The following is a 15,572-nucleotide window of genomic DNA, read 5'->3' as shown; positions in this document are numbered from 1 at the left end:
CCATGTCTCTGTGAAATACTGCAAAAATTACCTCAAGACCCCAAATCCAATAATGAAGATATCCATAATAATTTTGGGCTCAAGGTCGTCAGTTTGGAGTAACATGAAAGTACCAGGAAGTTAACAGGAATATATTTGCAAGTCCTTTTTCTTCACCAAAAGGAAAACATTTCATGCAAACAAGCGACAAATACAAATGTCAAATGAGATGTTAAATTAACAATGTGCTGGCAGCCAGGTTATAAATGACTAAAGAGCAGTCATCTTTTCACACTTTAAATCTGCATGTCGTTTATGATGTAAGACTGCAGTAAAGAGTGACACGGCCACTGGAGACTCTCTAGGAATGGCTGCTTCACCAAGTGAAGTTTTTAAAAGTGCACAAATTTGGACACCCAAATTCACCATGGCAGAGCCATCCAACTTGAAACCCTGTCTACCCCAAGAAAATGTTTTTTTTGCTTAGTTGCCAACTTCAAATAACTGAAGAGAGAAGTTCTTGAAGCACTTTCTAGCTTCTAAATGATCTCTTCTAAGCAAGAACTTTCCCGTTAGTAGAAATTGAGACCTTTTTTGAAGAAAGTATACATTTGTTTTTCCCCAAAATAAAACTAGATGGGAAAAATTTTGTCTACATTAAATAAATTATTTTCATATTTTATAGGACTTTACAGTTTCCAGATGCTTTCATATGTTATCTCACTCCATTTTCATGGCAAGTAATCCAAAGCTACTTCAGATTTTAAATTCTGGCAAATAAACAGGTCAGCCAGTTCCTGGCATTCTGGATGTTCAAGCTTTAATCCAAATGACATTAATCATGGTTCACGTCATCATTTAAAAGACAAAAGTAAATATACATATACCCATTCTTTTTGTTAAATATTAGACAGTGTAAGCATGGACTCCATTTAAATTTGTCAAGATCCATGTGTAATCACAGTGAGGAAGAGATAATACAGGACCTGCAGAAATTAAGTGGCAAACAATCTCAGCAAACTGGTGAGTCACCAGTAACTATCACGGCAGTTCCTATACTCTTTTTAGCAACAAAGTCATTTGTTGCTAAATTAATTCATTTAACAAACATTTACAGAATCTAGAGAAGCAGAGCACTCTATTTGGGTATATCAAAATGTCTATACTTGGCAATTAATTTTAGGTATATACAAATTTGAAGGAAAATCATGAAAGGTGACAAAGAATAATACCAGTGATAAAGGTGACAAAGAATAATACCAATGATAAAAGTTAATAATACCAATGACAAAAAGTATTAGAGAAAAATTACTTGTGAATTCATTTATCAAAACTAATCAACATGTACAAGTCCAAATGTGCCCTTATAAAAACTATAAAGATAAGTTAAAAATGAAAAAAAGGTTGAAGCAAGATAATTAAATATCAACAAACATTTTCCATTAACTGGTCAAGGAAGGAACCTATATATATTCTAAAACTGATTTTTCTTCTATAAATGGCCAGTCATAAATAGAATAAATGTGTAGAAGAATCAGATGTGTACATAAATAATAGAGGTTTTTAATCTACAAAAAAGCTTACATTTCCCAACCTCTATATTTAGTTCTTAGATTCAAATATAAATCGCCAAAATCATACATGATAAACTATATATGAAACATTAATTTTTCCCTAGTATGAGCCCTCACTGTCAATGGTCAAATCACACCTTTGGAAACAGCAGGAGAGTTCTAGGGCCTCTAAACATAGTCACATTGTCACAGGTTATCAAAAAATGGATTACAAATGTTTATTTTCCAGCATACACCAACCCCAGATATAATGAAAGGCAGAAAAAAAAAAGGTTTACTACTGAGAGAATGGGAATATTCTAAGACTGATTTTAAACTTCACTGAAACAGATGGAGTGATGAACGACAAGACAATCTCTGCTTGGCATGGATGCCAAGGTCTCCTTCACTCCTTCCTGCAAGCGAGAAGGGCGATGAGCCAATGACTTTCTTTTCCACCTGCAGGAAGCCCTCCTTTAGCCCACATGTCAGATGCAGTGTTTGTCATCTTTTAAAAAACAGGTAACATGACTTTAAAGAAACATTGCATGGCTTATTCATGCATCTGACATGTAAATGAAGCACATTTTAAAGGATGAAGCTGCATCTCACCTGTATTTTAGTGCCTTAACTGGAATCTGCAAGAGGCTTCCCCCTTCAAATGGAAGATGCACAGTATCTTCACCAGCTTGAAGCATTCTCTCAGCTTCCTTTAAAGCACATACATGAAGAGATTACTTTTCCCAGAATATTTCCAGGAGGACCAATTAATATATTAATATCTTAAAGAATCAGAAAACCAAACTGACAATATTATTTAATCTGCCATGACTGAAAATTTTACCATGAACACATACTTGTAGCACAAGATGAAAACAACTACTTGTAAAGATTAATTTTAAGAGGTTGTAACTTTCACCTCTATAAGTTAATCACTGATACTGTTTAAATATCAATTCAGCTACATAAATTTTATTATCAATTATTACACAGGCATACAATGAGCGACAAAATTTTGTGAAACCTCATAACTCTCATTATAATATAAGCAAAACCTCACTTGGATAAGGCAGGGTTTCTCAATCTCAGCAATACTGACATTTAGAGCCAAACAATTCTTTGTCTGGGAGGCAGTCCTGTGTATGCAGGATGTTCAGCAGGCCACTAGATGCCAGTAGCAGCCCCTTTTTGACCATCAGAAAGTCACCCCAGGTTGAGAACACCTTAGCTAAGAAACAGCCAAAATCATGACACAGTTATAATGGGGAGGGTGGGCAGTACAGGAAAGACAGAAAGAGCATTCTCTCCTCTGTCTTACTGATAGAAATCCCACTACTTGGGGGTGGCGATGCACCCAGTTTTAACAAAAATAATAAAAGATACAAAAATAAAAACTAAACTAAATTTCCCAGCACTCCTTGCAATTCAGTGTGGTGCCAGTGGAAATTCCTGGATGCCATTTCTGGATGGCAGGGTGGAGCTGCCCACGGTCTACCTCCTGCTGTCTCTGATGCTGACATGACAGCTCAAATTCAGCAACCCTTCTGACCCATCAGGGGATTGTGAGGATGGAAAGTCTATGCCAAGCTGGGAGAAAAGCAGCAGAGTTCCTGATAACTTTGTGGAGCCATCACACCAGATCACTTACTTTCAAGATTCCTTTTATAGGAGAAAATAAGCTCTTGTGTTTAAGCCAGCTTTACTTTTGTTTTGTGATATGCAAATAACCTTATCCTCCCTGATACAGGAATAAGCAAGCAATTTTACCTAAGTATTTTATAAATAGATTATATCCTATTTGAAAAATCATCAAGTTCATAAACATTTACATACATATATAGCTTTGAAGGAAACAAAGCTCTTAAAAATTTTGGAGACTCAATTCAAATGTTTTAATTAGTGTCCTAATTAAAAAGTCAAAATTTTTGTTGAAAAGTAAATACACAACCAGTAATTTTGCCATAAATCAGCACTGAAAAATCAATCGAAACCATGAAAAAATGCCAACAAGCCCTAAACACGTTTGTCTGCAAAACTTTAATAAATGCTTTTCCATAAATACTATGCAATATGTTATAAATTATGCTGATTTCCCTCAAAAATTAGAAAAAAAAAAACCAGCAATTCTGAGATCTATTTAAATAGGACCACAACTTTAAAAAATGTATATCTTCTTATCTTTCATTTTCAAACAATATTCTGAATGGGAAAATTAAGTGAGGCACTAAAATCAACAATATCACCTATGCTACATACTCAAGTGTTTATTTGTCCTTCTTACTAGGTTATAGTATTGAGCTGGTTATTTAAAAAAAATCAAATTCAGAAAAGAGTATTCATGTAAATCTCAGTATACAAATCAACTAAGGGTACATAATATTGAATATAAAAACTAAAGTTTTACTATACTTTCTGTAAAAAGATATTTACTTAAAGTCCTTTTTGTCCTTACACTGGGTTGGCCAAAACGTTCATTTCCATAAGATGTTACAGAAAAACCCAAACAAACTTTTTGGTCAACCCAATATATGCCAGATTATTAAAATGCTGTTAAAATTAAAATGTATGCTAAAATGTACTTATGTACATTTAAGGTTATATTAGATGGAAGACTATGATGCAGAATTATTTTGTGTTACCTATGTTTTAATACTGGTAAATTCTTCTGTTGATTTAGTATACACATGATATGTAATTTTTTTTTCAACTATTTTTGTGTAAGGGCTAAAGGCAAGATGGTAAAATGGGTAAGAGCCTGTGTTTACCTACTAACCTCCCTCTCTCTCTGTTTCCTCATTTGTAAATTGGGGATAATAAAAGTACCTACACTTTATAATCATAAGGTTCTTAGGAGGACTGAAGGAGTTGATTCCATCAAAGTGACTATAATAGTGCTTGCTACTTGGTACAAAATATTAAACAATAAGTGAATAGTGTATATTTAAAATTCTTTTTTTACCTCTTTCTCTTTTTTCTTTTTGTCGTCTTCTTTCTTTTTCTTACTTTCTGGCATGAGATCATCAAGCCAACTAAGCTCTCTTTTTGTGAAACACAGATCCATGAGTTTGCGTACAAAGACTAATGCAAGAACCTTTAAAAAGTGATAGAGAGAATATTAAGTAACATCTAAAAATATACAAGTTATATCAGTTGGAGAAAAAGTATTTATTAAATCGTAAATTGAAAAGTACTTCACATATTTTATTTTAAAATGACTTCATACACCATCTTATTTCAAAGAAACTGAGTCACCTATTTATCTTTTTCAACTTTCTGCTCAAAAACATAAAGGAAATGACATTTTTAGCCTTTCCTATATAAATCCCTTGAACTCTGCATAAAACTATAAAGCAGATTAAGCATGATGAGTGTCTTCACAAACATGATTATTTTTTATGACTTTACATTATGTACATTATTTAAGTAGATATAATTTTTAAAAATCTCTTCAGCAATGCATTAGAGAACCCATTTTCAAGCATTAGGTTTTAACTTTCAAATTATATTTGTGAAAAAGACACATTATTCTTTAATTTGCTTTTCTTTAACTGCTGCTAAGGTTGAAGATGTTTTCAAATGTTCACTGGACATTTGGAGTTCCTCTTCTGTTTTTTTTCTTTTACTTTATTTTAAAAAATTTTTATTTTATATTGGAGTATAGTTGATTCACAATGTTGTGTTAGTTTCAGGTGTACAGCAAAGTGATGCAGTTATACATATACATATATCTATATTCTTTTTCAGATTTTTCTCCCATAGAGGTTATTACAGAATATTGAGTAGAGTTCCCTGTGCTATACAGTAGGTCCTTGTGGATTACCTTTTATATGTACAACAGTAGTGTGTATATGTTAATCCCAAACTCCTAATATATCCCTCCCCACCACGTTTCCCCGTTGGTAACCGAATGTTTGTTTTCTATGTCTGTGAGTCTGTTTCTGTTTTGTAAAGAAGTTCCTTTGTATCATTTTTTTTTAGATTCCACATATAAGTGATATCACATGATATCTGATTTTATCTGACTTACTTCACTTAGTATGATAATCTCTAGGTCCAACCATGTTGCTGCAAATGGCATTATTTCATTCTTTTTTATGGCTGAGTGACATTCCATTGTATATATAAATACCACATCATCTTTATCCATTCATCTGTTGATGGACATTTAGGTTGCTTCCATGTCTTGGCTATTATATAGTGCTGCAATGAATACTGGGGTGCCTGTATTTTTCGAATTATGGTTTTCTCTGAATACATGCCCAGGAGTGGGACTGCTGGATCATATGGCAGCAGCTCTATTTTTAGTTTTCTGAGGAACCTATATACTATTCTCCATAGTGGCTGAACCAATTTACATTCCCACCAACACTGTAGGAGGGTACCCTTTTCTCCACACCCTCGCCAGCATTTACTGTTTGGAGACTTTTTGATGATGGCCATTCTGACCAGTGTGAGGTGATACCTCACTGTAGTTCTGATTTGCATTTCTCTAATAATTAGCGATGTTGAGCAGCTTTTCATGTGCTTTATGGCCATCTGTATGTCTTCTTTGGAGAAATGTCTATTTAGATGTTCTGGGTTGTTTGTTTTTTTGATATTGAACTGCATGAGCTGTTTGTGTACTTTGGAGATTAATCCCTGTCAGTCACATAGTTTGCAAATATTTTCTCCCATTCTGTGGGCTGTCTTTTCATTTTGTTTATAGTTTCCTTTGCTGTTAAAAACTCATAAGTTTGATTAGGTCCCATTTGTTTATTTTTGCTTTTATTTTCATTACTCTAGGAGGTGGATCCAAATAGACATTGCTGCGATTTATGTCAGTGTTCTATGTTTTCCATCTTCTGTTTTCACTATTTCCTGTCTTTTGCCTGTTTTTTTCAATTGACTTCTGTTCATGAATTCCTAAAAGTTCTGTGTAGTTTGGACAGAAACACTTTATCTGTCTTATATGTTACAAATATTTTCTCCCAGTTCACAATCTGATTTTAATAAGGACATACAAAACAATTATCATGTGGTCAAATAGATCATCTTTCTTTTACTGTTGGATTTCTCTACCATCTTTGAAAAATTACCTTCAATCACTGGATTATACAAATAATCTTCAAGATTTTCTACTACAATTCATTTTAACATTTAAATCCTGAATTGATTTATTATTTCTTTCTGAATATGATATAAGATAGCAACTTTATTTAGCTCCCAGTATGCAGTCAAATCCTCTAACACTATATACTAAATTTTCCCATTTAAATGAATTACCGCCTTTAATGAAATAATCTGCTTATGTTATTCAGGTGGTAAATTCTCATATATTCTTACTAATTTCTGGACTCATTAGTCTGTTTTTCTGATCTATTTGTCAATTCCTATGCCAATTTCATACTGTCTTAGCTATGCTGACTTGACAGCAATTTGTAAATATTCAGTTATCAAAACACTATGGTGGGCTTCCCTGGTGGTGCAGTGGTTGAGAATCTGCCTGCCAATGCAGGGGACACGGGTTCGAGCCCTGGTCTGGGAAGATCCCACATGCCGCGGAGCAACTAGGCCCGTGAGCCACAACTACTGAGCCTGTGCATCTAGAGCCTGTGCTCCACAACAAGAGGGGCCGTGATAGTGAGAGGCCCGCGCACCACAATGAAGAGTGGCCCCCCCTTGCCGCAACTAGAGAAAGCCCTCGCACAGAAATGAAGAGCCAACACAGCCAAAAATAAATAAATAAATAAATAAATAATAAAAATAAAGGAATTCCCTTAAAACAAACAAACAAACAAAAAACTCTAAGGTATTAGCACAGGAACAGTCAAGCCCCTCACCCCCGGACCCAGCCAGGAAATCTGAATTGTAATTGTCTTTGTTTTGTTATTCTCTGGTATTTATTATATCTTTTCATTAATATACAATTTACATATAGTAAATTTAAAAATATCAGGTGTAGAGTTTAATGCTTTTGAAAAATACATGTACTCGTGTAAAGCAACCCCAGTAAGATACAGAATATTTCTACCATCCATGTTGTTGTGGCTCTGGTATCTATTTTTCTCTATAAACTTTAAAATTACCCAGTTCACACTGATACCAACCCCCACCCCCCAACACACAAACACACATGTAAATAAAACTAGTAGGCTTCATACTTGGAAGTGACATTTTTATAATTCTAAATATGCAAAACAAAGAACATGGTATATATTTCTATCTGTTCGGGTCTTAATTTTATGTTCTTCAATATTGTTAAGGGCTGACTTGTGTCCCCCATGAAAATATTTAAGTCCCAGCCCCTAATACCTCATAATATGACTTTATTTGGAAGCAGGATTGTTGCAGATGTCATTAATTAAGAACAGGTCATACTGGAGAGAACAGGCTCCTCATGCAGTGTGTCTGGTGTCCTCCTAAAATGGTCACGTGAAGACACAATGACACACATGGAGAACACAAGCAACCACAAAGGCACATTGGAGCTATGCAGACTGTCAGCAAAACCTAGAAGGAGGCAAAGAAGGATTCCCCTGCAGGTTTTGGAGGGAGCAGGGCCCTGTCCACACCTTGATTTCTGACTTCTGGCCTCCAGAACTGTGGCACAAATTTCTGTTGCTTTAAGCCAATGAGTTTGTGATACTTTGTTATAGCAGCCCTAAGAAACTAATACAAATATTATTATAAAGTTTTTTTTTTCTTTAAATAGGTTTCTCCTTTTAAATTTATTAACTATTTTATAGTGTTTGGCCACTATTGTGAATAAAATTTTTTTTCATTCATTTCAATTTTTAGCATTATTACTAAGATAGAGCCTGCATACTAATTTTCATGTTTTCTTGTATCCAGCCACCCTAACAAAATTCTAATTAATTTTATTAGAGATTTTAGTCTTTTTTGAGTTATTTGGGTTAATAGGTATACAATCACATTACCAACAAATAGTTATCTTCTCTTTATACCAATTATTATATTACTCTTATCTCACATCACAGTTAGAACTGTCAATTCATATCAAATAACAGTAGTAAATAGTGGGCTTTTTCCTCTACATCAGGGGTAGGCAAACCACAAGCCCCTGGGATAAATCCGTTCCACCACCTGTTTTGTATGGCTTGTGAGCTAAGACTAGCTTTTACAGATGAACATTTAGAACTGATTTGATGAGAGGAATGGTAAACTTTTAACTCCAATTAAGTGAAATATTGTCCCAAGTGAAAAATTTCCATTCTTCTCATTAGCAGTCTTTCATTAAAAAAAAACAAAAAACTGTACAATTATTTTGAATTTTATCAATAAAAAATTGTGGAAACTTCTCTCTTGTTATATAAGTGTCTGTATAATATTCTAGTGGACTACAAAGCCGAAAATATTTACTATCTGACCCTTTACATAAAAAAGTTTATTGACCTCTACTCTAGATGTTCGTATTTACTGCTATAGGTTCACGTACTGTTTTCTTAAAACCCCTCAAATCTCTTCCATAGTTGTGGTTATTATGTATCTTTTCTCTTTTTTAATCTTGTATATTTTGCTCTCTCATTTTCTTCTTTACTAATGAGTTTATCCATTATTGATCTTTACAAACAAAAAACTTGGTTGCATTTATTTTAAGTCTTCTTGAAAAAATAAGGGCAACAAAGGGTACATATTTTCCTATGAGTATAACTTTAGCTCTATCTCATAGATAAAAGGTTTTATTCATTTCAATATCTCCACAATGGTTTTTTTAACTCCGTTTTCCACCCAGGGCTTATTTCAGAATTTAATTTCTAAACACTGAATATTTTTAAGTGACTTTTCACTATTCATTTGTAATTTAATTTATTTGTGATCAGGGAATATTAACTGTATAATTTTCACAACTTTTTAATTTTTAAAGATTTTCTTTGTGGCCATGTACATAAACCAACTTTTGCATAATATTTACAAAAGGATGAATATTCCTTATTTGCAAAATGCAATTTTGAAATGTGATAATTTAATGATTAAATTATGAATAATTATTAAATTATATGATAATGTAATGAATTATTAATATCATCTATAATCTTTTATTACTTTTTGACTTCTAGATCTATTAATTTCTGAAAAAGATGTATTGAAATAGCCTATTAAAGAACCATGTTGCTCTGGTTCCTCTGCTTTTTAAGTTAGGCTATCATATTTGCTTCATAAACATCCTAAACTCTGAAGTTGTTTAAAAATGCAGAACAGTGTTCTATACCCAAGGACTAAAAATAAAAAACAAACCAAAATTAGAAAATGACAAGCAAATTCAACTTTGAAAACTGTTGGTTTCATAGCTAGAAAGGGCTAATTCACATTTCAAAACACCTAAGGTGCTTAAAATCCTTTTCTCAAAGTCATTTATAAATATTAGTAAGATAAGTACTACCAAAACACACAAAAATGTTATTAATTAGTGACAAAGTCTGAAAAAAAAAATCCTTACCATCATGGGAAAAACTACTGCAGCAGCCGAAGCTTTTATCACCCACAAGAGGATCAGACAGGTGAGCTGGACGACTGTGAAGACGTGGACCTTCCAGAGGGGCACGTAGCGGAGGTAAATCAGGTCGGGCTGGTGCTTAGCGGGCATTCCAAATAATTTTATACGGTCAAAAAACTGGATATCGAATGGAAAGCAAAACAAGAAAAAGTTTTCAACAAAAATATCATTTCTACTACTTAGGAAAAGAAATTGTATTCTACTTTAGGGTTTTGTGATTTAAACTCTAACTTCCCTGATATGCCGTGACAACACAGGAGAATGTCTCAGTTTATAACATCTTGATCCAAGGAGGAAAAAGACAATCAAGGCAACCACTTAAACAAATGTAATTCATTAATCAGAAAATTCAAGTCAAAATGTTTTAAATTGGGGAATTAAAATATTTCGATAAATTTATCTGCTATAATCAAATGCACAAGTCATTTAATCTCTCTGACCTTGTTTTCTAATATGTAAAATAAAAGAGTAACAGTCTCCCAAGGTACTTTCTAAGTCTAACATTACCAATTTTATGAAAATAACCTGAGGTAACAATTACTAATTTTTCACCCACTGAAAAGGAAACTATGAGCCAATTCCTTGGTCCTTTTGAGCTTTAATTTCCTCATTTATAAACCAGGAATAAGATCAGCCCTACATACCTCACAAAATTGTTGTAAAATAATCAACTGAGTTAATGACATCATCTCTTGACCACTGGAGAGTAGATACTGGACTGTGTTGAAAAAGAAACGCTGGTGCGTCTGAGATACCCGGCAGCCAGAAGCCAGCAGCTCGGGACCACACGCTGCTCATGGCCGCGACTGGGTGAGTGGTGCCAACCCTGCCTGAGCAGCTACACGTTCTACACTAAGGCTGGATTCACACAAATCCTAATTCATTCTATCAGCTTGTTTCCCAAGAAATACTATAAATAAGACAAAACAGAGTAGTGAAAACACTAGATTCTAGCCTTGGCTCCATTGCTTACTTAGTTAAAAACCTTCAGTAAGCCTATTTCTGTTTCATGATTTACAAAATCAGTATTTCTTCCTTTCGTATCGCAAAGTTGTTTTGAGGATCACAGAAAATCATCTGTATACTAGGCTCTATAAACTGTACTGCACCATACAAATGGCAGGTATTACCATGGTTATAGAAGACTAATATCTACATTTTCTTTTTAAGCAACTGAAACTGCTGTTCTAACGTTGTCAGAAACAGCCCCTTTTCCCCCATCCCAATCCTTTTGATCCTCCCTCTTACTATACTAGTCTTCATTGATAGTTACCTTTCATTAGCTTCAATTAAAAATAGGTAAGGACATAACAGTTCATGATCTCACTCTCGGGGGGGGAAAAATGTGCAGTAAGCAATAATTACTTGGAAAATGTGGATTTGAAGTCACTAGTTAACCTGCCCCCAAAATATCAGAGAAAAAAATCACTGCCATCACAAAAACAATCACTTCAAATATAAAATGTTTAAGTTTTTTTTACAAAGTTATTAAATGCTTAAGACTTGCCTGGATTCCTTTTAATGAGGAAACGCCCATATAAAGGAAAACACCATATAGAACAGGCATTGGAATAAACTGTAAGTAAAATGACCACAATTAGAACCCATGTTACCAGAACAATTTCACATAAAAAATACATAAAAACATAGTCAGTGCCTATGAGATAGAGTTAACATATCTTTCAGTGATGAGACTTTTCTATAACCAAAAAAAATGCTAGTAAACAATAACCTCCTTGAAGAATCATTTACCATCTACATGTTCCCTCCTAAGAAGGGACTGTGTTCTGTGGTTAAGAGCACAGGCACTACAATCAGATTACTTGGCTTAAAAACCCAGTTAACCTCTTCTTGAGCCTTAACCTCTCTGTTTTAGTTTCTGTATCAGATTGCCTTGAAGATTAAAAAACTTCAAATTCATAAAATACTCAGAAAAGCACATGGTACATATCAATCACTCAGAAAGTGTTAGCCATTATTATTACTATCACTACCCCTACAGTGACTGCTATACAATACCATTTACTGAATACGAATAATAAATAAACACCATCCTGCAAAAGAATGTCCTTGTTACTTTGACAGTTAGGGGGATCCCAAACTGCCTACCTAGTCCATGCCCAGGCATCCCACAGGAAAGCCAGCAACGGGCCCCATTCATTGATTCAAACACCACAACCAGCACTCACCTAACAGCCAGAAAGACCTAACAGCCAGAAGAGAATCACACTCATTCTCTACTAAACAACCTCATCTGTCCTTAACTAAGGACTGTGGGAGAAAAGAAAACATATCAAAAATCTAATCAGTATCCTCAGGGAATCTCAAAAAAATATTTAATCCATAAAGCAACTTCAGAATGCTACAAAAAATGAATAACCAGAATGAAAAAAAAAACCTCTCAGAAATTAAAGATACAATTGTCAAAATAATTTAAAAGAATTTTGTAACAATGATTTTTTTTTTTTTTTTTTGGTGGTACGCGGGCCTCCCACTGTTGCGGCCTCTCCCGTTGCGGAGCACAGGCTCCACACACGCAGGCCCAGCCTCTCCACGGCATGTGGGATCCTCCCGGACCGGGGCACGAACCCGCAGTCCCCTGCATCGGCAGGCAGACTCTCAACCACTGCGCCACCAGGGAAGCCCTGTAACAATGATTTTGATAAGACTAAAGAGATCAATAAAATGATAAGGATTTTTTTTTTTTTTTTTGTGGTATGCGGGCCTCCCTCTGCTGCGGCACGTGGGGTCTTCCCGGACCGGGGCGCGAACCCGATTCCCCTGCATCGGCAGGCAGACGCGCAACCACTGCACCACCAGGGAAGCCCATGGAAAATGGAGGAAATTTTAACAGTGAGACAGTAGAGAAGAGGAATGTAACAACATATCTGGAAAGTCTAGTATCTAATTGAAAGTGAAGAAATATCTAAGAGAAAATAGAGAAGAGGAAATAAACAACTGAAGAACATTCCCACAGTTAAAGGCACAAGTTTCTAAAGTAAAATGACCCACAAGAGAGAGGCAAGGTAAATTAAAAGTTTCTATTTACTTAAACACCCTAGTGAAATTTCCAAACTCTAAGAGTAAAAAGGACATTTTGGTAGCTTCTAGAAAGGAAAAAGATGCTTCTGAAGACACAAAAACCAAATAGATATCAGACCTCTTACTAGAACCACTGATCTCTAGGCAACAATAACTTTAAGACTCAAAGAAACATAAATTTGAAACTTGAAATGAATATCCATCTATCAATCATAGAGGGTAATTTTGAAACATGCAAGAACTCTGAAAGTTTACTAATTATGGTACCAGACATGAAAAAATTACTCAAGGAACTCCTTTAGCAATACAAAAAAGAAATACAGGAAAAAGTGGAACCTGTATATGTACTTTTTTTTAAGTAAGAGAAGTCAACAAATATTAAGAAAACTTCTCAGGTCTTGCGGCTTGGGCTATTATTCTGAAACAGCAGGAGTTTGGGGAAATAAGGGTTATTTCTGCCTCCACGCGGGCTGATCACACTGCCTAGTCCTCAGCGAATATTTGTTTCATCATAATACTGATTACGTGTTCCCAGAGGGCTTACATTGCTATAATTTAACTTACAGAAAAAGCACAGAGTGTAAAGGTTGGTAACCTTTACAATAATAAAAAACAACTGATGAAAGGGAGAATGGGATGTTTGGGGTAAATCCTCATGAAAGACATAAACTTAGGTCAGAGGCTCTCAAGTTTTTGGTCTCAGGACCCTTTTATACTCCTAAAAAGTACTGAGGACCCTCCCCCCAAATACTTTTATGTGGATTTTATATATATATATATATATATATATATAGAAAGAGAGAGAGAGAGAGAGAGAGAGAGAGAGAAATAGTTAGGTATATAGGTATGTGGGAAATAGATATTCACCATATTAGAAATTTAAAATTTTAAATAGTTTTTTTTATTTTATTTATTTATTTTTGGCTGGGTTGCATTGCTGCACGCAGGCTTTCTCTAGTTGCAGAGGGCAGGGACTACTCTTTGGTGCAGTGCGCAGGCTTCTCATTGCAGTGGCTTCTCTTGTTGCACAGCACGGGCTCTAGGTGCATGGGCTTCAGTAGTTGCAGCACGCGGACTTCAGTAGTTGTGGCGCACGGGCTTAGCTGCTCGGCAGTATGTGGGATCTTCCCAGAACAGGGATCAAACCCGTGTCCTCTGCATTGGCAGGCAGATTCTTAACCACTGCGCCAACAGGGAAGTCCCAACAGTTATTTTTAAACTCATTTGGAAATAATAAACCTATTACGAGTTAATATAAAAAACATATTTTTACTGGAAAACTATAATTTCCAAAGAACATAGTTGTGGCGCATGGGCTTAGCTGCTCGGCAGTATGTGGGATCTTCCCAGAACAGGGATCAAACCCGTGTCCTCTACATTGGCAGGCAGATTCTTAACCACTGCGCCAACAGGGAAGTCCCAATAGTTATTTTTAAACTCATTTGGAAATAATAAACCTATTATGAGTTAATATAAAAAACATATTTTTACTGGAAAACTATAATTTCCAAAGAACATAAGATTAAGTGAGAAGGATAGTGCTGTTCTGTATTTCTGTAAATCTCTTTAGTGGGTGGCTTAACAGAAGACAACTACACTCTCATATCTGCACCTGCATTAAATCTGCTACAATACATCGTTCTGGCCAAAGTCTATGAAGACAACCCGGCCTCAACACAGTCACATAACTGGGAAAGGGAGGCTCCTGCAGACCACGGACAGAGTGTCAGGGACTCCCAGAGGTCCTTGGACTAGACTTTAAGAATCACTGTCTTAGGCAAAGAGATTCAGTCTAAAGATAATAAAGTGAAAAATAAAATTATAAAAGTATATAGATTTATAATGATGTTAACTAACAAAATAACTTAAAAAACAAAGGAGTAAAAAGTTTACCTATGGAGAGTTGCTTTTGGAAAGTGAGAGAAAATAGACTAACTTTTTATTTTAGAGCTTTCTTGATGTTCTACTTGAATTTTTCTGCCTATATGCAGTTAATACTTAAAAATTTTTAGAACTACTTAAAAAATGTACAGGGCAACCTTCATCAGGAGACGCAGCATCCCCATAAGACTGCAGTACATATTTCTCCTCTTGTCCCAAGCACCTCTAACAATATACTCACCACTATGCAGTAATTGCCCATTTGCCTATCTGTTTCACCAAGTAGATTGCCAAGTTTTTCAAAGTAGACAGTAATGTGTCCTATTTATTATTGTTGCCTCAGTACTTAATAGCACAGAAAGTACTCAACAAATATTTGGTCAATTAATTGGCTCCATGAAAGGAGGCCAAAGAATTCTCGTATTAACTACAATTTTTTTAGTTAATATGTAGCACACACACACGTACACACTCCACGTTTGTACCCTAATTTATAAATAGTTTACAACTTTTTACTTATTAATTTTCTTTACAACAAACATAACTGAAACACCAAAAAAAATGGAGTTGAACTCTTCCATGATGAATAGAAAATTTAAGATTAGATACTTAGCTACGTTTGC

At 34.9% G+C, this 15,572-nt stretch overlaps 1 protein-coding gene across 9 annotated transcripts in view; it reads right to left on the bottom strand.

Moving 5' to 3' along the window:
* The window catches only part of SLC4A7 (solute carrier family 4 member 7), a 121,021-nt gene that overhangs the window by 5,711 nt on the left and 99,738 nt on the right, over nt 1–15,572 (bottom strand). For all 9 annotated transcript variants that reach the window (XM_024116501.3, XM_024116502.3, XM_028479172.2 and 6 more), the window contains 4 exons: nt 11,534–11,602; nt 9,970–10,143; nt 4,492–4,623; nt 2,145–2,242 (listed from right to left, as the gene is read on the bottom strand). In XM_024116501.3, the coding sequence (XP_023972269.1) occupies nt 2,145–2,242; nt 4,492–4,623; nt 9,970–10,143; nt 11,534–11,602 (473 nt within the window). The remainder of the gene's footprint in view (nt 1–2,144; nt 2,243–4,491; nt 4,624–9,969; nt 10,144–11,533; nt 11,603–15,572) is intronic.

Source organism: Physeter macrocephalus, chromosome 18 (assembly GCF_002837175.3).
Source record: "Physeter macrocephalus isolate SW-GA chromosome 18, ASM283717v5, whole genome shotgun sequence".
NCBI lineage: Eukaryota > Metazoa > Chordata > Mammalia > Artiodactyla > Physeteridae > Physeter > Physeter macrocephalus.
Note: the sequence above shows the minus strand (reverse complement) of the source record. Positions and strands in the feature narration are given on the sequence as shown.